This window comes from Trachypithecus francoisi, unplaced genomic scaffold, assembly GCF_009764315.1.
Source record: "Trachypithecus francoisi isolate TF-2019V2 unplaced genomic scaffold, Tfra_2.0 Contig01440, whole genome shotgun sequence".
Taxonomy (NCBI): Eukaryota; Metazoa; Chordata; class Mammalia; order Primates; family Cercopithecidae; genus Trachypithecus; species Trachypithecus francoisi.
Genome location: NW_022681431.1, coordinates 18,086,044 through 18,112,595, shown reverse-complemented (window position 1 = coordinate 18,112,595; position 26,552 = coordinate 18,086,044). Strand labels below are relative to the sequence as shown.

At 43.3% G+C, this 26,552-nt stretch overlaps 1 protein-coding gene and 1 long non-coding RNA gene across 13 annotated transcripts in view; one reads left to right on the top strand and one right to left on the bottom strand.

Annotated features, from left to right (window-relative positions):
- RBPMS (RNA binding protein, mRNA processing factor) overlaps positions 1 to 26,552 on the bottom strand; it is a 193,984-nt gene that overhangs the window by 161,925 nt on the left and 5,507 nt on the right. For 7 of the 12 annotated variants that reach the window (XM_033230033.1, XM_033230052.1, XM_033230050.1 and 4 more), the window contains exon 2: positions 25,150 to 25,218. The exons of the other annotated variants lie outside the window; for them this stretch is intronic. In XM_033230033.1, coding sequence (XP_033085924.1) covers positions 25,150 to 25,218 — 69 coding nt within the window. The remainder of the gene's footprint in view (positions 1 to 25,149; positions 25,219 to 26,552) is intronic. 12 annotated transcript variants of the gene reach the window in all.
- LOC117094485 lies at positions 543 to 20,328 on the top strand. Its single transcript, XR_004441567.1, has 4 exons — positions 543 to 553; positions 3,641 to 3,645; positions 18,164 to 19,661; positions 19,714 to 20,328. It is a non-coding gene; the product is annotated as an uncharacterized LOC117094485 (long non-coding RNA).

Here is a 26,552-nt window from a genome sequence, read left to right as displayed (position 1 = left end):
AAATCACCAAGAGGGTAGGATAAGGGGCCAAAGAGTCTGTTAGACTGAAAAGCAACACTGTATTTTCTATGGATTAACATTTACATAAACATTAACTCCACTAATGGACAGTCTTTTCTACTCTTTATCATTTTGTTTAGTTTATCTGGCAAGGGGGATGCAAAACAAACCCAAGAAGAAACAGGGAACATGGCTAGGATATACACAATTCTCCCAACTCATAAACCACTAGGGTATTGGGAAACAACACTCTACATCCTGGCTCTCAGGGATTTCCCAATTCTGAAAATCCCACATTGCAATGGGACATATCACTCGGAATGTTACAAAAGGAATTCACTGTGTTACGTTAAAACTTAGGTCCCCATACACAGTAATTTTAAGTATAAGGCTAACGCAAAAACAAATTGACCAACTTCAGAAGCATTTCTCTTAGATGAAGACATCAGGATGTCTTTTCTTCTATGCAACATGCTCCTGGAATAACTCTTTCAAGGAGGCATCCTTTTCAAAGACCAGGGGAAAAGCTGCCAAACGTCGCACAAGGCAGAGTGTGTACACACTGCCTTCTAACACACCAAGCAGTCTTACTCCAGGTTTTCCCAATGCCAGTCAAAACAGCCTTTCCAGCCAAGCCTATACTCCCAGGTCTGTCTTGGTCTCTCCCCATCCAAGATTGAGTTTCCTGAAGCACCCTCCCAGAACCTGATATCTGACAATTGATTATCCATAAAAATGCTTACTGGATAGATGAAAGAGATGATGCATTATCAGAAGCGAATGAAGCTCTATATATGACTAAAGCATAGGGTCTGCCGGAGAAAGTTGCAGATGAGACCATCTGGCAAGGGGACACAGTTAAAGGTTTTAAGCAGAATGGCAGAGTGCATTTCTATTCTGTGAAAGGTTAGCTGGCTCTCCTGAAGACAGTAAGGACTGAAAGGCAGACAAGCTTGGAGACAGGCAAGTGGCTTAAGGCTGTGTAAAAGCTTTGCTGGTTGCCTGAAATAGGACAGCAGCAGCGTAGAGGTAAGTCAACAGATTTGAGAGATTCTTGGAAAGTACAACTGTTGAATCTGGTGAAGGATTAGTCAGGGAGGGGAGGGGAAGGGACGGGCACCTAGGTGAAGGCTGTGACTCCTAGAGAGGAGGAACACAAGGGTGCAGGTCAGATAGTGGGGATAATGGGATCATTTACCAGACACATTAGCATCCAACTAGAAGTGGTGTAGACACTTGGATATTTGAATCTGGATTTCAGGACAGAAGTCTGAGATGAAGGACACCATCCATGGGAATGCAGGACAATGAGAAATGAAGATGCAGGACAGAGTGCCAAGGAACACTACCATTTTCAAACCAAATCCAGGGGAAAAGGGGAAGAGGGGAATGTAGGAGTGGCGTCAGTGAGGAAGAGGAAAGTCAACCAAGTGTGGTGTCATTGAAGCCAAGGGAAGGGAACATCAAGGATGGAAAAATCCAAGATGTAACCTCTGTCAGTCCTGGGATAAACTGTGAATTTTGTTTCCTTCCTCAAACTTTATTTTCCCAGGATCCTCAATAACATGCATTTTATTATTAATCAGAAAAAAAAATCTGTTTTTTAAGAAAATTATAAAAATCTGTTATGATACCCTCATAAATTAAAGAGCCACAGATAGTGTACTATCCACAGGACATGTGTTTTGAATTTGTTTTCTGGGTCTGGTGATGGATTAGTACAGATCTTTCTATCTGCTCCAGCCTCATGACCAATGATACACATTGCCCAGCCTCCTGGCCAAGGTCTGGGATCCCGGCAGAGCAGAGCTGGCTAACCCATACACAGATGGCCCAGTGACCTTGGGTTCATTAGCATACTGTTCTAATCAAGTGAGCTAACCAGCAACAGACGTGGCCTACTTTGTCCCACTTCCCACCACTAGTGAGGCCAAAGTTCCTCAACTCTGCGCCATTTCCTATAAACAAGAGATTGCCTATAAACATCCACAGATACAGGAGGTCCAAGGCTCACCAAAAATATTTGTTCATTCTTTCTATATAGGATTTATGTTTACTTACAAGCTATCTGCCCTGGCAAACAGAAGTGTATCATTAATAAAAATGACGGTAGCCACTGAGCCAGCATAGATAGCAATCAATGACCCAATGCCTGTTGTTCTGATGACATTAAAAGGGGAGGAGGGAGTGGGGGAGGGGCACAACAAAAATAAATATTTCTAAGGTCAATAAAGATTTAAGAAAAAAACATTCTGGCCAGGCGCAGTGGCTCACACCTGTAATCCCAGCACTTTGGGAGGCCGAGGTGGGTGGATCACAAGGTCGAGATCGACACAAGCCTGGCCAACATGGTGAAACCCCATCTCTACTAAAAATACAAAATTAGCCGGGCATGGTGGCACATGCCTGTAGTTCCAGCTACTCAGGAGGCTGAGGCAGGAGAATCGCTTGAACCCGGGGAGGCGGAGGTTGCACTGAGCCGAGATCACGCCACTGTATTCCAGCCTGGGCGACAGAGTGAGACTCTGTCTTTAAAAAAAAAAAAGAAAGAAAAAAGAAATAACATTCTAACATTCTAACCTTGTGCCACTTTCTTGATGCTCCCCACTGCAGCAAATATTGGTATTTATCTTACAGGATTCACCTGTGATAACACTCTTCTTGGAGTTGGCTGAGAGTAGCTATCATTCTCTCTACTTAAAAAATTTGAAAAGTATAGGGGTTATTTTACTTGACCTCAAGGGATCCAGAAGGAGATGCCAACTCTCCTTCCAGAGGGAGAAATAGGGATCAATTAGAACAATGCCAGCCAAGCATGGTGGCTCATGCATGTAATCCCAGCACTTTGGGAGGCCAAGGTGGGAGGATCACTTGAGGTCAGGAGTTCGAGACCAGCCTGGCGAAAACCTATCTCTATTAAAAAATACAAAAATTAGCTGGGCATAGAGGTGCATGCCTGTAATCCCAGCTACTCAGGAGGCTGAGGCAGGAGAATCACTTGAACCCTAGTGGCAGAGGCTGCAGTGAGCCAAGATGGTGGCACTGCACTCCAGCCCGCGCAACAGAGCGAAGCTCTGCCTCAAATTAAAAAAAAAAAAAAACAATGTCAATTAGAAAAAACTGGAATGTGCTCCAGACACAACCTTGAACTTCACTGGCCCCATCTTTTTAGGTGAAGGTGTTGAACAAATACGGTTCTTGGGTGACCTTCCAGCTCAAAAGGCCTATGATAGCCTAAATCGATATCATTATACTGACAACCTGGCTAGGAGGGAGAGGGAGAAATCTTTGAAAGTAGCTTTTGAGTATGTAAATGTCCATGTTTACATACTATTGTTGGAAAAGAAATGTCTATTTCATGAGAAGTTAACAAACTTTTATAGACCTCTCTATTGAATATTTGTGCATTTTAATTCATTGGTTTAAAATAAATGAAGTACTATTGGAATGTTGTATCTACTATTTTTCTGTCCTCCTCAATACAACACTTAAAAAAAGAATGAACTAACTTCAAATAATTCTTGGGATAAGTAGCCTATCTTTCCAGGAAAAGAAAATGTAAGAACTTAACTTGGACTAGAGTATCTCTGTTCAAATGGATTTTACTATAATTGGTTTTGAGAGGGCAAGAACCATGGAGATGGGGTGCTAAAAATAGATGTAGTAAAGTTGGGGGGAAAGTACGTGCAAGACTGACACTAATAATTACAAAAAAAAGTAGTGTCATTCCTATTAAAATAAGAAATCTGAGCCCATTCCGGGAACAGTCATGGACTGCCACAGTCATCTGGGCTCAGGGCTGGCCCTGTTCCCCACAGAGGTCCCTCAGCCTCAGTGGACAGCCTTATAAGGCAACTGAGCTCAGAGAAAAGATAAGAACACCAAGCACTTAACATTTCCAGAGGCCTCTGCAAATATTAACTCATTAATTCTCACAGTGTTCTGCGAAAGCCCTGCTACTATCAGTTCCAAAAGACACTGGGGAAGAAAGATGCCTAATTACTACTAATTATAGCAAGATGTGTAAGGAGCTGGCAGCCCTTCCTGGTAGGCACCATGTTCACCACCAGATAAGCCTCAACTCTGTCAGTAACTGAACAAACAAACACTTGCGTACTATGGGACAGAAAGGAGGAGAAACATTTCCTTTTTTTTTTTTTGAGACAGGGTCTCGCTGTCACCCAGGCTGGAGTGCCGCGGTGTGATCATGGTTCGAACTGCAGCCACTGCCTCCCAGGCTCAAGTAATCCTCTCACCTCCGCCTCCCAAATAGCTGAGACTATAGGCGCATGCCACCACGCTCAGCTAATTTTTAAATTTTTTGTAGAGATGGGTTTTCGAGATGTTGCCCATGCTGGTCTCGAACTCCTGAGCTCAAGTGATCCACCCACCTCCACCTCCCAATGTGCTGGGATTACAGGCGTGAGCCACCATGGCCAGCCAGGAGGAAAATTTCTCAATTTTGACAGTAAGTAAGGAACACACACCACCCTCCCTCCTCTGTCTTCCACAGAATCTCCAGAAGATTCCAATCCTTAGAATAAGACTCTGACTTAACAGCCTCCAGGAGGAGCAAAGCACAGGCCAGGGTCTGGAGTAAAGACACATACAGAAGGAAGTGAGATGTGCTTTTCCCAAGTTTGTTTCTATTCACCAAGATGACACTTTCACCTTCATGAATAAACTCGAAAACTGTGATTACAGTGCCAGTATGAAATAAGACAGAGATCTTTACAGTCTGGAGAGGATTAAGTGGCTTCATTAAAAATTATTAAGAAAATGTCATGGCCAGGCGCAGTGGCTCACCCCTGTAATCCCAGGGTCTTGAAAGGCCAAGGCAGGATGATCACTTGAGCCCAGGAGTTAAAGACCAGCCTGGGCAAAGTAGCAAGACCCCATCTCTTGAAATAATCTCTTGAATAAATTTTCTTTAAAATAGCCTGGCATGGCTGTGTGCACATGCAGTCCTGGCTTTCCAGGAGGCTGGGGTAGGAAGATGTCTCGAGCTTGGGAGTGAGAGGCTGCAGTGAGCTATGATTGCATCACTGCATTCCAGCCTGGCTGACACAGTAAGATCTTGCCTCTAAAAGAAACAACCAACCAACCAACAACAACAACAACAACAAAAAAAAAACAGGAAAAAAGATAAAGAAAATTTCAATGTCAGTTATCAGATAATGTTTATTGACCATCTATACCATATGACATTTCGTGGTCAGGTGCTAGAAATATAAAAGATTAGCAGTTAATTTTATTTTTATACACACACACATACATATATATATATTTTAAAGTCACCCAGAGATATAAAAGAGTAGTAGTTGGCCAGGAACGGTGGCTCATGCCTGTAATCCCAGCACTCTGTGAGGCCAAGGGGGGCAACGAGGTCAGCAGATCAAGACCATCCTGCCTAACATGGTAAAACCCCATCCCTAAAAATACAAAAAATTAGCTAGGCGTGGTGGCATGTGCTTGTAGTCCCAGCCACTTGGGAGGCTGAGGCAGGAGAATCATTTGAACCCAGGAGGCGAAGGTTGCAGGGAGCCGAGATTGTACTACTACACTCCAGCCTGGGCAACAGAGTGAGACTCCATCTCAAAAAAATAAATAAATAAAATAAAAGAGTAGCAGTTAAATGTGTGTGTGCGTGTGTGTGTGTGTGTGTTTTAAGTCCCCCAGAATGTAAGCTTTGCCAAAATGTTTAAGTCCCCATGGAGGCAGGGCTCTTAGCTTTGTTCACTAATTTATTTGAACTGCCAACTAGTGCCAGGCACACAGTAGGTATTCAATATATACTTGTTGGATGAACTGTCTTTTGAAAAACTGAGCTCAACATCTAAATGAATACATGTAGACACATAAAAGAATGTAAGTAAGGCCGGATGCGGTGGCTCATGCCTGTAATCCCAGCACTTTGGGAGGCCAAGGCAGGCAGATCACAAGGTCAGGAGATCGAGACCATCCTGGCCAACACGATGAAACCCCGTCTCTACTAAACCTACAAAAATTAGCTGGGTGTGACGGTGCTTGCCTATAATCCCAGCTACTCGGAAGGCTGAGGCAGGAGAATTGCTTGAGCCAGGGAGTCGGAGGTTGCAGTGCGCCAAGATCGTGCCACTGCACTCCAGCCTGGCAACAGAGTGAGACTCCATCTCAAAAATAAAATAAAATAAAAAATAAAGAATGGATTAGGATGCATATTCACTGTGCTAAGTCAGTAACTGACTCAACAGTCCTATTGGGGGAAAGCCCAAAAGATAAGCTTGGACAGAAAAAAGTTGAAGTAACTGGAGAGGATTAAAGAAAACACTCTAGGCCAGGCATGGTGGCTCACACCTGTAACCCCAGCACTTCGGGAGGCCGAGGCAGGCAGATCACCTGAGGTTAGGAGTTCGAGGCCTGCCTGACCAACATGGAGAAATCCCTTCTCTACTAAAAATACAAAATTAGCCAGGCATGGTGGCTCACACCTGTAATCCCAGCTACCTGGGAGGCTGAGGCAGGAGAACTGCTTGAAGCCAGGAGGCAGAGGTTGCAGTGAGCTGAGATCACACCATTGCACTGTAGCCTTGGGCAACAAGAGCAAAACTCTATCTCAAAAAAAAGAAAAGAAAAGAAAACACTCTAGGCACTAGACATTGAGGGACCCGGAGGTGGAATGCTTTGTAATAACAGACTGACATCTAGAAAGTGTCAACAACCCAAATATATGTGAGCAGATGAATGGACAAACAAAACATAGCACATCCATACACCAGCGACATCACTCAAATAATGGGAAGGGTACCAACTCATGCTGTAAGATGGATGAGCCTTGAAAACATGATGCTAAGTGAAAAAAGCCAAAAGACCAATCTTGTATCATTCCATTTGCGTGAAATGTCCGAAACAGGCAAATCCATAGAGGAAAAAAGGCAGATTCGCAGTTGCTTTGGGTTAGGGAGAGGAGGAAATGCTGACTGATTGGTTAATGGATTTGCGATTTTTTTCAGGGGTTGACAAAATGTTCTAAAATTAGATAGTGGTGATGGTTCCACAGCTCTGAATATTCTAAGAAGTATTCAAGTATACACTTTTTAATTTGAATTTTAAGAGATGAGAGAATTATTTCTCAAACTTGGATCTTACTATCACCAAAACATGGTGGTGTGCAACTATACAGCGCTCTACGGTCTTCAGAACACTTTCACATACATCAAATCTTCGATCAAGGAGCTTCCAAATGTTTTTCGGTGCAACTGATTTATGGAGTAGAGCCTTTGATTTTTGTTTGTTTTGTTTTTGAGACAGAATCTTGTTCTGTTGCCCAGGCTGGAGTGTAGTGGTACGACCTTGGCTCACTGCAACCCTCTCCTCCCAGGTTCAAGTGGTTCTCCTGCCTTACCCTTCCAAGTAGCTGGAATTACAGGCGCCTGCCACCATACTAGGCTAATTTTTGTATTTTCAGTAGAGACAGGGTTTCGCCGTGTTGGCCAGGCTGGTCTCAAACTCCTGGCCTCAGGTTATCCGCCTGCCTCAGCCTCCTGAAGTGCTGGATTGCTGGCATAAGCCACTGTGCCCAGCTAGAGTAGCGCCTTTGGAAAAGGAGCCTGCCATTCATGTTAGATGGACTAAGGGTGGGGAAAGTCCATTGAGGTTCTGGGGGTCTAACTTAAGGATCTAGACAGGCAGGATGAAAGAAGCAGAGAAGACTAGATTTTGGCAAGAGGAAGCCCAAGGCCATTTAGATTTTCTTAAACTAGGGATCCTGTAACTGGTCGTCTCCTTGACAAGATTAGTTTCCACATTACCGATCGCCGAAAGCTTACACAAGTCCTGTGTTGCAAGCTCTTCTGTTTAGGGAGGCAGGATCCTGAGCGACATGGGCCTAAGGAAGAGAACTCTTGTTCCCTTGAAGTAAACTTCTCTAGTACCTCTAAACTGGCAGTGAGGTCTAGTGAAATTGATGGATTTTGAACTAACTGACCGGGTTCAAATCCAGGCTCTGTTATTTATTAGCTGTGACCCATGGCAAGTTATTCAACTCACTGAGCCTCTCAGTTCCTCCTCTATTGGGAGGAGCGGTGGTGGATAACTACCCCACAGCACAGTGAAGATGACCGAGTTCATACCCAGTGAAGTGAACAGTGCCGAGAACAAAGTCAAAAAGGTCCCCTTGTAACTATCAACTGTCAATCTCACATCAACTGCACTCTTCCTCCCTAGCACTTATTACAGTCTGTTATTCTCTACTTATCCGTGCTTAACTGTTTAATATACACTTCCAACTACACTGTAACTTCCAGGATGATCAAGGACAATCTGTTTGTTGCTCATTGCACCAGCAGGGACTAATCCAAGTAGGAGTTGAGTACCTTTGGGATGACTAGATCATCTAGGAATTATACATTCAGCTAAGAGTCACCACGGCTGATAAACAGCCATGCTGTTCTGAAGAGGCAGAATGAAGAAGCACTCCCCCACCAAAAAAAAAAAAAACAGGAAAAAATAAGCAAAGTTATGGAGTAAATGGCTTCATCCAGAAAGTTAAGGCCGGGCATGGTGACTCACGCTTGTAATCCCAGTACTTTGAGAGGCTGAGCGGGGACGATCACTTGAGCTCAGGAGTTCAAGACCAGCCTGGGCAACATGGTGAAACCCCGTCTCGACTAAAAATACAAAAATTAGCTGGGCTTGGTGGCATGCGACTGCTATTCGGGAGGCTGAGATGGGAAAATTGCTTGAGCCTAGGAGGCAGAGACTGCAGTAAGCCGAGATTGCGCCACTGCACCCTGCTGGAATACAAAAGAAAGTTAAGGAAGAATAACTAAAGAAAAAAAATCCTTATTTTTCCAGTATGGTAACCTGAACAGCTTGCATGGCCTTGCATACCTAGGACCCAAAATGAGTTGGAAAAAAAAAAAAAAGACTTAGCTAACTGGCATTGAGTTCTGCAGATGTCTAACTTCTTCCCTGGTTGTATAACAATCACCTGTGGAACAGCCCTGATTGGAAAACCAATGACACTGACAAATATTAATACCTTTTTTTTGAGTCAGGGTCCTGTTCTGCAGCCTAGGCTGAGTGCAGTGGCGCAATCATGGCTCGCCATGGCTCTGACCTCCTGGGCTCAAGGGATCCTGATCCTCCCATCTCGGCCTCCTGATAGCTGGGACTACAGGTGCATGCTGCCACGCCTGGCTAATTTTTGTATTTTTTGTAGAGACAGGGTTTTACCATGTTGCCCAGGTTAGTCTCAAACTCCTGGGCTCAAGCAATCCTCCCACTTAGTCTCCCAAAGTGCTGGGATTACAAGCATGAGGACGGTGCCCAGCCTAAAAATTCTTTAAAATATCCCCAAATACATACCATTCATTCGTCAAAAAGTAATAGAGAGAGCTTTTCCCTGCTCCTGTAAATGTGCTACATTCATTCCTACTTTCAAACCTTTTTTTTTTTTTTTTTACGTGATAGGGCCTCACTCTGTTGTCCAGGCTGGAGTGCAATGACACGACCACAGCTCATTGCAGCAGACTTGACCTCTTGGGCTCAAGCGATCTTCCCACCTCAGCCTCCCAAGTAGATATGACTACAGGCACACATCACCCATGCCTGTTAATCTTTTTTTTTTTTTTACTTTTTATAGAGGCAGCATCTCATTATGTTCCCCAGGCTGGTCTCGAACTTCTAGCCTCAAGCAATTCTCCCACCTCAGCCTCCACCTCCCAAAGTGCTGGAATTGCAGACATGGGCCACCACGCCAGGCCCCAAACTTTTATGATGGTGAAACTCTCCTAACCCAGTACCCATTTCTATTTAAATATTACCAGTTCCTCAAGGTCCACCTTTCTTTCTCAAAGCCTTTTATTCTGGTCCACACTGATCTCTTACTGAATTTCTAAGCCCTTTCCACCCATATTACACAATATTGTCCATTTAAGTAGGATCAAATGTTATTCTCCCATTGTTTCCTGTGTTGACTGAGGTCTTTCCAAGAAGGCAAGAAAACTGCTTCTCAGTAACGACTTCTCCATCCCCCAGAAAGGCCAAGAAAACAGACTCTCAGCCTGTCTTTAAAAAATATCAATGACTATGCCCAAGGGAGTCATACATACCTCTTCCACAACTAATGTTCTCTTCACCTACACCATCTGCCAAACAAAACCAAGGGCTAAAGGAAAAGAAGACATCTTTTATTTTGCAAAGGAGTTCCCAATTCCTTTGAGACAGGTGTTATGATGCATATAAATTTAGCACTCCATGACCTCAATTGGAATCTACTGAAATAAACACTAAATGAGATGCAAATTCCACTCATATATAACAATCGGATGAGTCAATACTGAGGTTTCCATTACATCTGCTCATTTCCTAGAGTCACACTTGAACACATGTGTGTAGGCTTTGTGGAGGGCGCGCACTTCTCAGAATGTCTGTTAACAATTAAGGAGGCCTGTGGGCTGGGGTTAATGGTGATTGCCCTGCCCACACGGGGAGACCGGAGCTACACTCCTCAGACAGGATTTGACTCTTGGTATGTCGTGGGCATCCACAGTGAAAACAGCCCCTTCAGGGAAGATGCGATTGCCCTGAATGGTCTCTCCTCCATCCTGAGTAATACTTAAGGAGCTGCAACATGCTGGAGCGCCAAGGCAGCATCCTCAATTTGAAGGAGGAGGAAAAGGATCATTTTCACAAGGAGATATATACCACGGTCTCTACCTAATAAAAGGCATTGTGGGGCAAAGCATGGTAGCTCATGCCTGTAAGTCTCAACACTTTGGGACGTCAAGGCAAGAGGATTGCCTGAGGCCAGGAGTTAGAGAAAAGTCTGGGAAATGTACTGCGACCCCTTTTCTACAAAAAAATTTAAAAATTAGCAGGGTGAGCCGGGCGTGGTGGCTCACACCTATAATCTCAGAACTTTGGAAGGCTGAGGCAGGCGAATCACCTGAGGTCAGGTGTTCCAGATTAGCCTGTCCAACATGGTGAAACCCCATCTCTACTAAAAATAGACCAATTAGCCGGGGATGGTGGCAGGAGCCTGTAATTCCAGAACTTTGGGAGGCTGAGGCAGGCGGATCACTTGAACCCAGGAGGTGGAGGTTGCAGTGAGCCAAGATGGTGCTGTTGCAGTGAGCCAACGTGGTGCCACTGCACTCCATCCTGGGTGACAAGGGTGAAACTTTGTCTCAAAAAAAAAAAAATTAGCAGGGTGTGGTGACACAGCTCTGTGGTCCCAGTTACTCAGCAGGTTGAGGTGGGAGGATCGCTTGAGCCCAGGAGGTTGAGGTTACAGTGGGCTCTGATCATGCTACTGCACTCCACACCCTGAGTGACAGACAGAGACCCTGTCTCCGAAAAAAAAAAAAAAAAGGCATTGTTGATTCAACTGTAATTACAAAATTCTTTCCAAGGATGTACTTGGCTCACTGTCCACCAAAACTTATGTCAAACTGACCAGACCGTCTCTGTTCTCACCTCAAGAGCAAACCAACCTTGTGACCAGAAAAGCAGGTAAGAGAATAATATATGCACCGATTCTGAGACATGTTTCCACACTGTAACATCTTTGAAATCAGGATGCATCTAAAATAAAGTTTTAACTGGCAGTGTTATTATTCTACCTGACAAATGTTAGAGCTGATTCAAATTCTGTACATGCACTCAGAACACCTAAAATACTGGTCTCATCGTCAGACATTAATAGCCAGGAAAATACAGCAAGCACCTAACACACAAAAATCAACACACTTCATGGTGCCCGATAAACTCAAGAATGACACCCCCAGAAATTATCTGCTAAGCATTTTTATACCCAGTGAAGTATGAGAAACAACTGGGATATGTCTTCAAATGAGGTTAAAAAAAAGTCACTATGTAACATCCAGGTGTTGTACACATGAGGCTGGAATATTAATTCTGAATCACAGATGGAACACAAATATGAAAAACTCTACAGTGAGGGAGCAATCTTCCGACATTTTTGAACGGCAGGGGCAGAGGATGCAGGGAATGGGCCCGCTGATTATCTTAGTACGAATGGGAGTTAGTACAGTGTTCTAGAGAAGATTTGGCAATAAACATCAAATATCTTTAGAAGAATGCATGCCCTTTGACCCAGAAATTCCACCTCTAAGAATTGAAGCTAAGGAAATCACTAAGGGTGTATACACAGATTTAGCTAGGAGGATGTACAGCACTGTTTATATCACTTAAGCTGGAAATATGTTTAATAATAAGCCCAATAATAAGGGGTGGGTCAAATACATTAAGGCACATCCATAGTATAGCACAATAGGAAGATTTTAAAATTTGGCTGCAGAAACATATCCAATTGGCCAGATGCAATGACTCATGCCTGTAATCCTAACACTTTGGGAGGTTGAGGCAGGAGGATCACCTGAGGCCAAGAGTTTGAGACCAGGCTGGGCAACATAATGAGACCGCGTCTCTACAGAAAAAACACAAAAACTTAGCCAGGCATGGTGGTGCACACTTGTAGTCCCAGCTGCTTGGGAGGCTGAGGTGTGAGGATCGCTTGAGGACAGGAGTTCAAAGCTGCAGTGAGCTATGATCGCATTGTGCCACTGCACTCCAGCCTGGAGGACACAGCAAGGTGACGAATCAAAGAAGAGAGAGAGAAATGTATCCAATGGCAAGCAAAGATGTTCATAACATCCTTTTAAGTGAAATAAATGGAAAACTTACTATGATCTCATTTTTGTTCAAATAGATGCATGTGTGCACGCAGAGAGAAAAGAACATGTAAAAGACAGTGAGGTATTAACACTAGCTGTGGGGGAGTTATAGAATTGTTTCCTTTTTTAATCTTTTTTTTGCTTACTTGTGTTTGCTAATGGGGGTGAGGAGAGAACGGGTAACTAAGATTGTGTTTTAAAAAACAAAAACAGTGAACAGAAACTTGAACACAATGTGATCCAATTAGATGAACAAACAGCTTATGAATCTTGGTAGTTTCAACTTAAAATATAAAATGAATTAAACACCTCACACATTTATCATTCTTTTAATCCCTAAAATGAAGCAATACATTACTATCTTTCCTTTAAGAAATGCTGGGAGAAATGACCAACAGAAATAAGCATAAGACAGGGCTTAAAATAGGCAAAAATATCCCAGGAGAAAACTTTCTGCTCCACACAGAAGCTCTGCTGAGGACCACCTGGGGTAGAAGGTAGTTCTGCACATTTTTAGTACAACGAAAGACCTGCGAAAATACCCTAGAGCTTTTGCTAAAGGCAAACTATTTCAGGGCTTTACATGAACAATAACACTTACTCTTTATCTCAGCCCTATATGAGACATTTCCTAACTTATAAGACTAAAAATTAATCCATTAGGCGTGGGGAGGGAGGAAAGGTATTTACGGCAAGCGTTCTAAAGACTATGATTGCAATGTCAGTTTGGAAAGTACAGGGCTTTGGAGTTATGTGGCGAGATGTCAGAGTACTGGTTTCAGGAAGGAGGGTCTCAGGTCAATCTGCTGCATTTCCATTCCTGAGTCTCCTGCACGGAGCAGCACCCAGGCTTTGAATGGGCTGACTTTAGTATCAGTAGACGGAAAAACAACACTTTTCTTTGGGAGGCCAAGGCAGGCAGATGACCTGAGGTCGGGAGTTTGAGACCTGCCTGACCAACACGGAGAAACCCCGTTCTCTACTAAAAATACAAAATGAGCTGGGTGTGGTGGCGCATGCCTGTAATCCGAGCTACTCCGGAGGCTGAGGCAGGAGAATCGCTTGAACCCAGGAGGCAGAGGCTGCGGTGACCTGAGATCGTGCCATTGCACTCCAGCCTGGGCAACAAGAGCAAAACTCCGTCTCAAAAAAAAAAAAAAGGAAAAATAACACTTTTCCACTGACTTCAAGGTAAACTCACACCAATAGGACTCCTCTATCTATCTAATCACAATCCAGGATATTACAAGAGAAATTCTCATGTTGATTAAAGGCCAGTGGGGTTTAATGGAATGTAGAAGAGGAGACAGTTAATGGTTAAAACATCTTGGATGTACATTTACCAAAATCAGAAACTCACAGTATTCCAAAGCCCCACAGCACTTTGGAGTCTTTGCTCCCTCCCTACTGGCTTTTGTTTTTGTTTTGAAGATACAGAGTCAGCAGGCTGGGTGCACTATGACCAAATGGCAACAGATGCTGGTCTTGCAAAGGGCAAGAACTTCCCTTTGATGATTTAAGAACATGGAGAGAATGGACAAACATGCCTGCTCAGGACATTTTCACTTTGATTCGGGGTTAACCACCAGTTACATGAATACCAACAGCTATAGAAAAAGCAGTTCCTGCACCCAATAAAATCAGACACACTACATTCCTGAATCTATCTCGACCACAGATGATCCCAGGAAACGTGTCTCCACTGCATAAGTTGTCTTATTCGCCATGCTTTAGAAGGCTGATACACAGGCCGAGACGGGCGGATCACAAGGTCAGGAGATCGAGACCATCCTGGCTAACACAGTGAAACCCCGTCTCTACTAAAAAATACAAAAACTAGCCGGGCGAGGTGGCGGGCGCCTGTAGTCCCAGCTACTCGGGAGGCTGAGGCAGGAGAATGGCGTAAAACCCGGGAGGCGGAGCTTGCAGTGAGCCAAGATCTGGCCACTGCACTCCAGCCTGGGCGATAGAGCGAGACTCCGCCTCAAAAAAAAAAAAAAAAAAGAAGGCTGATACACAAACAGTTCTTAATGCACAGGATCTGAGAGCCATTCGTCTGACTCTCAATATTGCATGGTGGCGAGCAGCTTAGAGAATGGATCACACTTTTTTTTTTTTTTATTTTTTAAAAATACAATCAATGCAACTGGGCGTGGTGGCTCATGCCTGTAATTCAGCACTTTGGGAGGCCAAGGCGGGTGGATCACCTGAGGTCAGGAGTTTGAGACCAGCCTGGTCAACACAGTGAAACCCCATCTCTGCTAAAACTACAGAAATTAGCTGGGTGTAGTGGCAGTCACCCGTAGTCCCAGGTACTCGGGAGGCTGAGGCAGGAGAATCTCTTGAACCCTGGAGGCAGAGGTTACAGTGAGCAGGGATCATGCCACTGCACTCCAGCCTGGGCGACAGAGCCAGACTCTGTCTCAACAACAACAAAAATACAAGCAATGTTACCACAGGTAATAAAAGGAAAATAACTGATACTTTAAGAATGAAAAACATATGCCAATTGTATACCATATACCACCTCCTCTAAATGAATCTAAATTTATATTTCCATATTTGTAAATTGGTGTCTTACCAATTGTTATGTTATACATTAACCTTTCTCAAATCAGGAGTTTAAACAATGTATTAAGAAAATGGGCCAGGCATGGTAGCTCAGGCCTGTAATCCTAGCACTTTGGGAGGCTGGGGATGGGGCGGGGAATCACTTGAGGTCAGAGGTTCAAGACTAGCCTGGCCAACATGGTGAAACCCCATCTCTACTAAAAATACAAAAAAATTACCCAGGTGTGGTGGCATGTGCCTGTAATTCCAACTACTTGGGAGGCTGAAGCAGAACAGCTTGAACACCCAAGGTGGAGGTTACAATGAGCTGAGATCGCACCACTGCACTCCAGCCTTGGAAATAGAGCAAGACTTCACCTCAATAAAAAAAAAAAAAAAAAAAGAAAATGAAGAAAATGGCCAGGTGCAGTGACTCACGTGTGTAATACCAGCACTTCGGGAGGCCGAGGCAGGCGGATCACCTGAGGTCAGGAGTTCAACACCAGCCTGACCAACATAGTGAAACCCCGTCTCTACTAAAAATACGAGAGTTAGCTGGGCGTGGTGGCATGTGCCTGTAGTCCCAGTTACTCGGAGGCTGAGGCAGGACAATTGCTTCAACCTGGGAGGCAAAGGTTGCAGTGAGCCGAGATCACACCACTGCACTCTAGCCTGGGCGATACAGCAAGACTCTGCCTCAAAAAAAAAAAAGAAAAAAGAAAAGAAAAGAAAATGAAGAAAACCTACCAACACTTCAGACACTGGGATTTTCAATGAGAATAACTTTTCCCTATCAACTCTGGAACTTACAATAATCACATCTCTTTTGAATACTGCACTGCTGGCTTCATATCTAAGATAAAGAGTCTTCCAAGCCTTTAATATATACACAAAACTCTTTCATAATGGGATCTGAGTTGCAGCTTTAATCTTATCTTCAATTCTGTAAAGCATCTGGTGCTGTGAAGTAAATAAACCAGCCCCCTACCCCCAACACACAGTCCCCACCAAACACATGAGCCAGCCTTTCTAAAAATAGTTACAATGAAAAGCCTACAGTGGTGGTGTAACAAACAATGCTTTTTCTTAGAAAAGACGTTTGTCGTTTTCAAGTTCTGAAAACGAAGTAAACCACAAAACTATTTTCAACAAGACATGTGTTTCTAATTATTAGTGATTTATATTCCTTGAAAAAAAAAAAAAAATAGCAGTATCCCTGGAAGAGCAGAGAAGTTCATCGCTCCAAGACAGCAAGAATTTATAAAAGCAAAATAATTTTGATAAGACCTATCCCCTTTTCTAGCATTTTAAATCTGGGATCTCCTTGCGCAAATACTGATACAATGAATGGTCACTTTGAAGTCAGGAGAGGAGGGAACATTCCACTGCAGGGCAAGGCCCGACATTTCTTCATCACAGGCCCACTACCTCGCACAGCAATGATTACTAATTCCCTCTTTAGCTTAGATTTAGAAAAGAAGTTGATAGCAACATAAAAGGTGAGGCAAAATTAATATAAATAGAGTTTATTTCAGCCAAGCTTGAAGATTGCAACCCAGGAGCATGGGTGTCCTGAATACACATTCCAATTAAAAAGCAGTTACAAGTGGCTTTTTAAAGGCAAAAAAAAAAAAAAAAAAAAAAGGAGGAGGGACAAGTGAGTGGGCTGATATAAAGTTGTTTACCAGGAATTCTCATTGGTTTACACAAATTACACTGATTAGTGATTGGCTACCTACATTGTTAAACTATAGAGTGAGTTACAGTGTCCAGTGCGGCATTATTAGGTTAATTTACAGCTACTGGTAGCAACAGCAAACAGTGAACACAGAGAGGTGAATATGCAGCTCTAGGGGGGAGTAGGACGTGACTGTGGTCTAATTTTAAAGTCCCTCTGGACCTGATCATTTAAAGGGACCTGCATTCCTCAAAGTTCATTTTCTCATTAACACAGCAATTCAAATCTTTGATTTATTTACTGGGTATTTATTAGAAAATCATAACACTCTAACTTCTACCTATGGATAAACAGATCATAAAGATATATATGGTAAATCTATCACAAACATATATACAGGCCGGGCACTGTAATCTCAGCACTTTGGGAGGCCGAGGCGGGCACATCACTTGACATCAGCAGAGTTCGAGACCAGCCTAGCCAACATAGTGAAACCTCATCTCTATTAAAAATTTAAAAAAATTAGCCAGGCACGGTGACAGGCACCTGTAACTCCAGCTAATCAGAAGGCTGAGGTCAGGAGAATCGCTTGAACCCAGGAGGCAGAGGTTGCAGTGCGCTGAGATCACACCACTGCACTCCAGCCTGGGTGACAGAGCGAGAAAAAAAAAAAAAATACATATGACAAATAGATCCTACAAAACTCCTCTCATACTTTCTTCATTTTGTACTTACTTCTGGTCATGAGCTTTTTCAAACAAATTCTGCAAGCCCAGGTTAAAGCTGATACCCAGAACATCACATTGGGTATCATTCTGCCCAACCTGGTTCCTTCTTTCCTATACGGGACGTGAAGCCACGCACTCCTGAAGAACCACCTTGGCTCCCAGGGTCTTTTTTTGCACTTCTTTGGATCTCACAGTAAGGGTCCCCTGGTATTAGATACTTGGGAGGGCGTGCAGGGAGACAATGTTCTCCATTCTCCCTTCCCCCATTAGAATGGCTAATGCAGAGATTCGTTTCGTAGCTCTGGTTTTCTGCATAACCCCTCCTCAAAACACAAAGACTCAGGATAGGCCTTAAAGAGTCCTTTTGTTTAGAAAGGGTCATTTCCTGCCGTTCTCTCACACCCAGAGACTCCCACCCAGTTTTCAAGGAGAGGCACTCATTTGCTTAGGAAAAAACAAAACAACTTCAGGTAAGGAAAGCAGTCTTAAGAAAATCTTTTCAAATATACAGGAAAGAGTTTCCAAAGTCTAGTGCTTCACTCATTTTGGCTTATTTTGTTAGAATCGTAATTTAACAAAATAGAGGCAAGGTCTAAGGGTTTTCACTTAAAAGGCTCAAAATTAAAACCATTCCCCCCAAACAGCCCACCCTGGATGTGTCTTGGCACGCCACAGCAGCTTTCTGCATCACAATGGGGAAATGGAAAGTGGAATGAAAGTGGAAAAATGAGATTTATGGTTCTTTTAATGCACAACAGGCATTGTCTATACAATCCCTACCTTTTAGTTAAGGTAACAGGTTAAAATGACTTGTCAAACACAAGCAGCTTCAGTGGCTTGTCCTAGATCCCTCAGAAACAAAGATAAGGAGAGAGAAAAAAGAATACTCATGAATTGATTGGTCAAGAACTAACTTCTACAAGGATTTATATACTCTTGGTGCTAAGACTATCAGGTAACGGATGATGGTAAAGTTAACCAAGTTTGTTGAAGGTCAAGTGTGACATAAATGCTATAAATGAGGATAATCCAATGGTCTGCATTTTCATCAGTGCACTAACTATAACTACTCTGCTCAACTAACAGGTGACTTATTAGCCTGATGCCCTATGTAATGACAACTTATATTTCTTTCATCCTGAAATGTCATCTGGTATATACAATGAATAGGAACAGCTCCTGAGTCTGTGAGGTTGACACACATGGGCATAAATTGTGGCTGTGAGGTGGCCCCATAAAGGCTCACAAGGCAGATTAGAAGGTCCTTCATGGCTACACATATAGATGGCTTAATGGCTGGATTCTTACGGCTAAAGCCAGCATTATGCTGAGCTTCAGATCTTTTTCCTCTTGTAGGCAAATTGAAGAAGGTATATTGAGCTGGAGGCTAGACCCAAAGGATCAGAAGTGGTAAGTCTATCTCCAAATCAATTCCACCTGGGTTATTAACAGTAACTCTAACAAGCTAACAGTCACATCTGGAAAACAGGAATCAAATTCACCTTGCCCTACTTGTACTTACGCATTCCCTATACACCAGACCCACATCCCTCTCTCCTGGTTCTGTGGAATTTGTAATAGGTTTCCCATTCTAAGAGGACAAAAGGGAAGGATTCGTTTATGTGTAAAAAACTGCTGCATACCCCTACAAGGGCTTTATCACTTACCGTCTGAACAACATTTCCAGCTTAAAGGACGCGAGATGACAACTGCGGTTTTGTATGTAATAAAGTGGGGATGGGGACCAGAAATGATCATCTTCAAGGCAGAAATACAAAGTTTAATCTGAAAACTGCTGAAAAAGGTTTATGATGACACAGTGTATCGGACAGGCTTTGGCCTTTGTCAAGCAGATTTACATTCTAGTCAATTCACCAAAAAAAACGTATTGGACAGTTCTGGGCATCGTCCTAGGCACCTGAGGTTTGTACAGTGTTAAACAAGGCAGGCAAGTCTCTGCTGCCAGGGAGGTACATCCCAAGGGTACCAGAAAAGTACAATAAGCATATAAGGCAATGTCAGGAGGTAAGAAGTACTATTTGGAAAATAAAAGGGTTGGGAATAGCAATGTCAGGAGGTAAGAAGTACTATTTGGAAAATAAAAGGGTTGGGAATATAGGGCTACTTTAAACTTGGAGGTCAAAGGTCTCTCTGGGGTGACATCTGAATTGAGATCTAAATGAATGGCAAGGATGAGGCTGGTAAGTCTGAGTGCAGGGCTTTCCGGGCACACAGAATGGCTTGCACAAAGGCCCTGAGGCAGGAACAAGTTTGGCAAGTTGGAGACACCTAGTGAAAGCCCAGGCAGCTGAAGCATAATGAATGAGGCTGTGATTCTTGGCAGATGAGGTCAGAGAAACCAGCAGGGCCCGGATCACATGAACCTCATATGCCACTGGAGAATTTTAAGCTCCTATCCACCAGCTGTAAAACCTCAGACCAATTACTTAATCTCTCAGAGCCTCAGCTTTCTTATCCCAAAACATGGGATGGCAGCACTTCACATGGTTTGTCAAAGAGCAATGTTAAAAGCAGAGTAGACACCAGCTCCATAAATGTTTGATCCATCCGTTAATATGCAAAATCCATTCAGTGTTTTTACAGGTTTGATTACATCTGGATATGCACCTGTTTTTTTGTTTTTTGTTTTTTTTTGGAAACCGAGTCTCACTCTGTCCAAGCTGGAGTGCAGTGATGCGATCATGGCTCACAGTAGCCGTGACCTCCCCAAGCTCAGGCAATCCTCCCACCTCAGCCTCCTAAGTAGCTGGGACTACAGGCACACGCCACCATGCCTGGCTAACTTTTTTGCAGAGACGGGGTTTTACCGTGTTGCCCGGGCTGGTCTCGAACTCCTGGGCTCAACTGATCTGCCTGCCTCAGCCTCCTAAAGCGCTAGCCTCATGAAGTGCTAAGTGTGAGCCACCCGGCCCAGTCACTGCACCTGATCTTCAAGATCAGTGATCCCATTGATGTTCTTTTTTTTTGTTGTTGTTGAGACGGAGTCTCGCTCTGTCGCCCAGGCTGGAGTGCAGTGGCCAGATCTCAGCTCACTGCAAGCTCCGCCTCCCGGGTTTACGCCATTCTCTCGCCTCAGCCTCCCGAGTAGCTGGGACTACAGGCGCCCGCCATCTCGCCCGGCTAATTTTTTGTATTTTTTTTTTAGTAGAGACGGGGTTTCACTGTGTTCGCCAGGATGGTCTCGATCTCCTGACCTCGTGATCCGCCCATCTCGGCCTCCCAAAGTGCTGGGATTACAGGCTTGAGCCACCGCGCCCGGCCCCATTGATGTTCTTATGCATATTAGGAAAAGACTGACAAGGAAATCTGTGCAACAAAAATGGGTCTCCTCTATAATCCCAGCACTTTGGGAGGCCGAGGCGGGAGGATCGCTTGAACCCAGGAGTTTAAGACCAGCCTGGGCAACACCGCAAGACTCCATCTCAAATAAAAACAGGTAAAGAAAAAAAAAAAAGAAAGAAAAGAAAAATGTTAAGAATGGTCTCAGGGTTCACTCTGATAATTCTTTTGCTTATTACTGGGAAAAGTCTTGGAGGTTCTGGAAAAAGAATTCGGTGTGGGAAGGTAAGAGGAGAGCAGTGGATGATCGGGTCTGGGAGCAGCCCTTTGCTGATTTTCTTCTTTCTACTCAGATAAGCAAGACCCAGAGGGGCAGCAAGTACCAGCGGTTTCAGTCCCGTCACCAGGCATCCTGCAGCAGGCACAGGACGGAAGTGCATGTCCTCACTCCCACCTCCCCAAACACATCCTGCCTGGCTGGGAGGGATACTGTATTTAAAAACAGATGCCTCTTTGGAAACTCACACATTTTAAGTCCCGTAAATCACACATGCTGGGTAAAGTAATTACACTTTTGTAGCACTTCCCCTCTGAGCACAAAGGAAATTCTGCTGCTTCTGTAATTAGATAGCACTTTCTGTGTACACTTTCTCCCAGGGGGGCCTCCACTGTCTATCCTATAGGTGGGCGTAAGAGGAATTTTCACAAAACAGGATCCTGTGGATTCAAGGAAAAAAAATGGGTTGTCTTTAGGATTTCTCTTAGAACAACATTGGCCACTGCCAGCCTATCTACCCCAGTGACACGAGGATCTGGGAAATTCAGAGGAACGTCACAAAAAAAATCAACTCATGAGAAATAAAAGTTAATTTAAAGTTGTCCTATAACTTATTTGCAGAGGTTGGTGACCCAGACCTCATTTTGGAGATTCTCAGGTGTCTCATACCTTTGCAAAATCCTAAAGGCTGACACAATGGAACTGCCTAAACATTCCCTTTGCATTTTAAATTTGTGTTAACAATACTGTATTACAACCTGGAATTTGAATCCATCTTCCTGGTGCGATTGGCATTTATTACTGCCATTTCCTTTTTCTCTTTAGCATTTACACAATATGCACCATAATAGGTGCAGCAGAGTTAAAACCTAAGAGAAACACAAACGCAAGTTGTTTTCTTTTTAAGTTCCTGGACTGCTTTGAGCTGACACTTAGCTGGGCTGAAAAAGGCAGCAAATTTTTAAAGTATAAATTGAATAAAATGAAAATATGGCCGGGCATGATGTCTCATGCCTGTAATCCCAGTACTTTGGGAGGCCGAGGCGGGTGGATCACCTGAGGTCAAGAGTTTGACACCAACCTGACCAACATGGTGAAATCCCCGTCTCTACTAAAAATACAAAAATTAGGTAGGTGTGGTGGTGTGTGCCTGTAGTCCCAGCTACTCAGGAGGCTGAGGCAGGAGAATTGCTTGAATCCAGGTAGCAGAGATTGCAGTGAGATGGCACCACTGCACTCCAGCCTAGGTGACAAAGCAAGACTCCATCTCAAAAGAAAAAGAAAAAAGAAGAAAATGAAAATATGACCCACGGATTAGATGTCTTTGGGCTGCTGGCCAAAGGCTCATCCTACTCTTCTTTTTCCCCAATAAAGTCAAAAAAGATAAAAGCAACTTAGAAATTTTATCCCGTAAAAAAACTCACGCCTCTCCAGATTTTATGGTAGCTTGATCTTTTCTTTTAGGTGCAGGGTTGCCAAATGAAGAGTTGGAGAAGTAAAAGCCTGGGAATTAATGGCAAGTGTGAGAGATAAACAGATTCCTGGGTTTTGATCAAAGCAAAAAAAAGCATATGAGAAACACCATACACCAGATTTTTCTAAGCTCCCCCTCAGGCTTTCGAATGGCTAAGTATACCAAACCCTTCAGAAACAGGCAGATTATATGTAATACATTTTTATGTTCCTAAATTAATTTTAAGTTTCCCCATTTTTCCTGATTATTTTCAATTCTCTCCCTTTCTCAAACACTTTTTAACATTACTCCAAATTTTCACTAAATTTTGTATCTCTTTCCTTGCTAACCCTCACAAGGTTTACTAGAAAGTATGAATTTCATTTTCTGGGCACTCACTCCCAGTATGCACATTTTCAATTATCAGCTCTATGTTCTTGAATTGTTCTGAAAATTGCATTTCAAGATCAGACCTCTCCTTTGCACCCCAGACTCAATAACATCTTCATCTCTTAGGTACCTTCTTTTCTTACCCTTTCCCCATCTCTATTTTCTATTCCTACAAATACAACCGCCACTTAGCTAGTCACCCGAAGGAGAAACCCAAGAGGCTGCCAGGCTGTCTCCTTGCTTTCTCTCCCGCACATCTGACAGTTATCAAGGCCCCGAACACCTGGCATCTATGCCTCAGCTGTCGTGGCCAGGCTGCTGCCTCACTTTGAGACCAGGACTCTTGCAGCAGAAACCTCACTGCAAGAATGGTTCTCAACAACGTTTCCAAAATTCACCGCACCCCCCTGCCCATTGGGACATCCTAGAATGCTGCCTTCTGGGGCACATCCACCCCGGTGCCCCATCAGAGGACAGAGTCCAGTTCCCTAGTGCGGACGCAGCTTCTCCACCCACTGTGGGCCAATGGCCCCTCCCCATTCTTCCCTCCTGCCATGCCTTGCTTGCTCTTCCCCAAAAGGGTCTTTTGAAGCCTGTGTTCATTCACAAAGCGAATTCCTTGCCTAGCCCATCTTTTCCCCACTCTCTGAATCCTTTTCTCATCAGTCAGAATCTTAACTGAGGTTTAGCTCATATGCCGTCTTTAAAGAAGAGACTCTTCAAACTTCTTTAAAGCTTTCTATGACACAGCTCCATCCCTTCCCTTGCAGGGTTGGCTGTGCTCAACTCAGACAACTACCTCTACTTTAATCCCGTGCTTGGTTATCCACCTGTTTGCTTACACCGAGGCATCACCATTAAACTGTGAGCCACTTTAAGACAGGAACTGCCTCCCTCAGATCTTGGCATCCCTAGAATCTGCACATGAAGACCCTGGCTCCATAGCTTTTCACTGCTTCAGCCACTTCCCCATCAAAGGAACACAATCATCATCATCCCTTCATCAGCTTGTTGTGAGGCTGAAATAAGATAATATATGAAGAGTGCTTGGCACATAGTAAATAATAAAAGTTAGGTGATAATTATTTATTTAGTGAATAGATAAAAAGATTTCTGACAATTCTGCAGGCTGAAGATTTCAGTATTTCCTTTTTCCTGCTATCGGCAACACTGACAAGCCAGGCAGCTTTCTTCTGATACCACAAACATATCCCCTTTACTCAGCTTCACGTTTCAGATAATATCAAGGACCTCCCACCTCCACCCCCAAACATACACAATACAGTGCATTAAAATTGTTTCAAATAATCTCCTGGTACACTTTTAAAGATAGGAATGTGAGTGCGAGGAGTTATCCCCACATGACAAATAAGCTCATCCCCACCAGTGGCATGGAATTGACACCTTCATACCAACATAGCATCCATTTTAAATACCTGGTCCCAGATGGCCTCAAGCCCACTGAGCTATGCAGCCACTTCTGCACCAGCTATTAAGGTTCATTCTCCTCATTCCTTCCTAAGTTTTTTTCTTTGACCAAAGCAAGCACTGTTCAAGAGGAACATTTGCATTCCCTTTCCCCTACCCCCAGGCAGACACTAAGGTGCCAAATGAAACTGAACACAAACATTCCAAAGTGGCTGTCACACAGAGCAGGCTTGTTTGGGAACACAGGGAGCTCCGTGCTCTTCCACCTAAGCAAGGTTTCTGGAAGCCCTCATCCAAAAGGTCAAATGGAATTCCACAGCAGAAACCAAATTCTAATGGTGAAAATTCAAATGCACCTTGGGACAAGCAGTCCCACACTGACAGTGGCTATCTGATGGACCAGGCAGGCTCACCTGTGCTGGCAAATGGAGGTTCCTGATGACAAAGGGATAGAAGTAATTTTCCAGCGGATTCATCCACGCCTTCTCTAATTCCCAGTGCAGACTGCAGAAGGGATCCTCAACATTAAACGAGTGGCTGCTTCTTAACAGATTACCTATACAAACTCAATCACCAACCTCACCCATAAGGCTATTTCATATACATTTACAAAGAATTATACATGTGTATATATGTAAGTGTGGATGTGTACAGAGGGGATTTACCTGGTGCCAGGGTAGGTGTTGAGCATTGGGAATACTGTAAAATGGCATAGACCCATACAAAATAAATACCTGAAAAAATAATAACCAGGAGTTAAATGAACATAACAGAAAGTAATTTACTGAAATTCTAAGGAAAAATCATCTCTATGGGATGGGACATTCAGGCGAGGGGGATCTTGCAAAAATGTAGGCTGAAAACCTTGAATCCTGGCTTGAAAGCAGCTCAGACCAGATTAAGAAAACAGAAGAGGAAGACTGAGGCTGAAGCAAGGGATCACAGTACACAGGTAGGTGAGGGCAATCCCAAAAGCCATGTGCACACTTGACTTTGTGGAGTACCAAGTAGCACTGAAGGATTCGTGGCATTGGAGGGCCCAGCAGTATGGTGTAAGGATGGACTCGAAGAGCGTCACAACATAATCAGGATAAGGGAATGAATAAGAGAAATACTAATAGTACTAAGGAACACTATGTCTGAGGAACAAGGCAGGCCTGATTCTCGCCGCTAGGTTTGTGAGCAAAACTAAATGTGACCAACCTTGGTTTCGTGAATATTGCAATTTCAAGGAAACCCTCAAAGCAAAAACATTTAATTCTTTTTGTTCACATGATCATTTTAGAAAACTTAAACACTGAAAAGCACCAGAAAGTAAATAGCAATGATCTGTAATCTACCAGATACATTTTATTAATGTTTCGTTTTATGAAAATATATTTATTTGAGAACTGGCATCACACAGTATAAAACTTTAAAATCAGTTCTTTTCATTTAATATTACAACATGAGAATAAAAATATAGTCTTCAGAATGTCTGGAGTCACTGAAGCTCAAAGAGGTAAGGACAGGTTCTCCTCTCCAGCCTTTAGAGAGCACGGTGGCCCTGCCAACACCTTGACTTCAGGTTTCTGACCTCCAGAACACACAGAATAGTATATAACTACTGTTATATATACTATTGTATAATACATATTTTATAACCCATGTATTTTTCTCTTTAAAAACAGAACCTTTAGTGGCTGCATAATATTCCCCTTCTAGAATTATACAATGATTTCGTTAGCAATTTCCCATGTTAGATACAGAGTGCCTCTGAATTGTCACTGTCATAAGTCACTCTGCAAAAATCATTCCTATATATAAATCTTTGATACTGTTTCCTTAGGGTAAATTTCTAAAAATAAAAGTAGTAAATCAAAGGGCCTGAACACATTTTGATAGTGTCAGTCCTTTCTGAAAAGCTACACTAATTTATATCACCACTGCTCTGCACAGAAGTACCCACTTTATTGCTTTATCACCAGCACTGAACACTTTTATCTGTAAAGCAAAAATTAATATGAACCTACAAAAATCATATGAAAGCATCTCCAGAAAAGAGCTTCCACCCCTTCCAAACTACCCA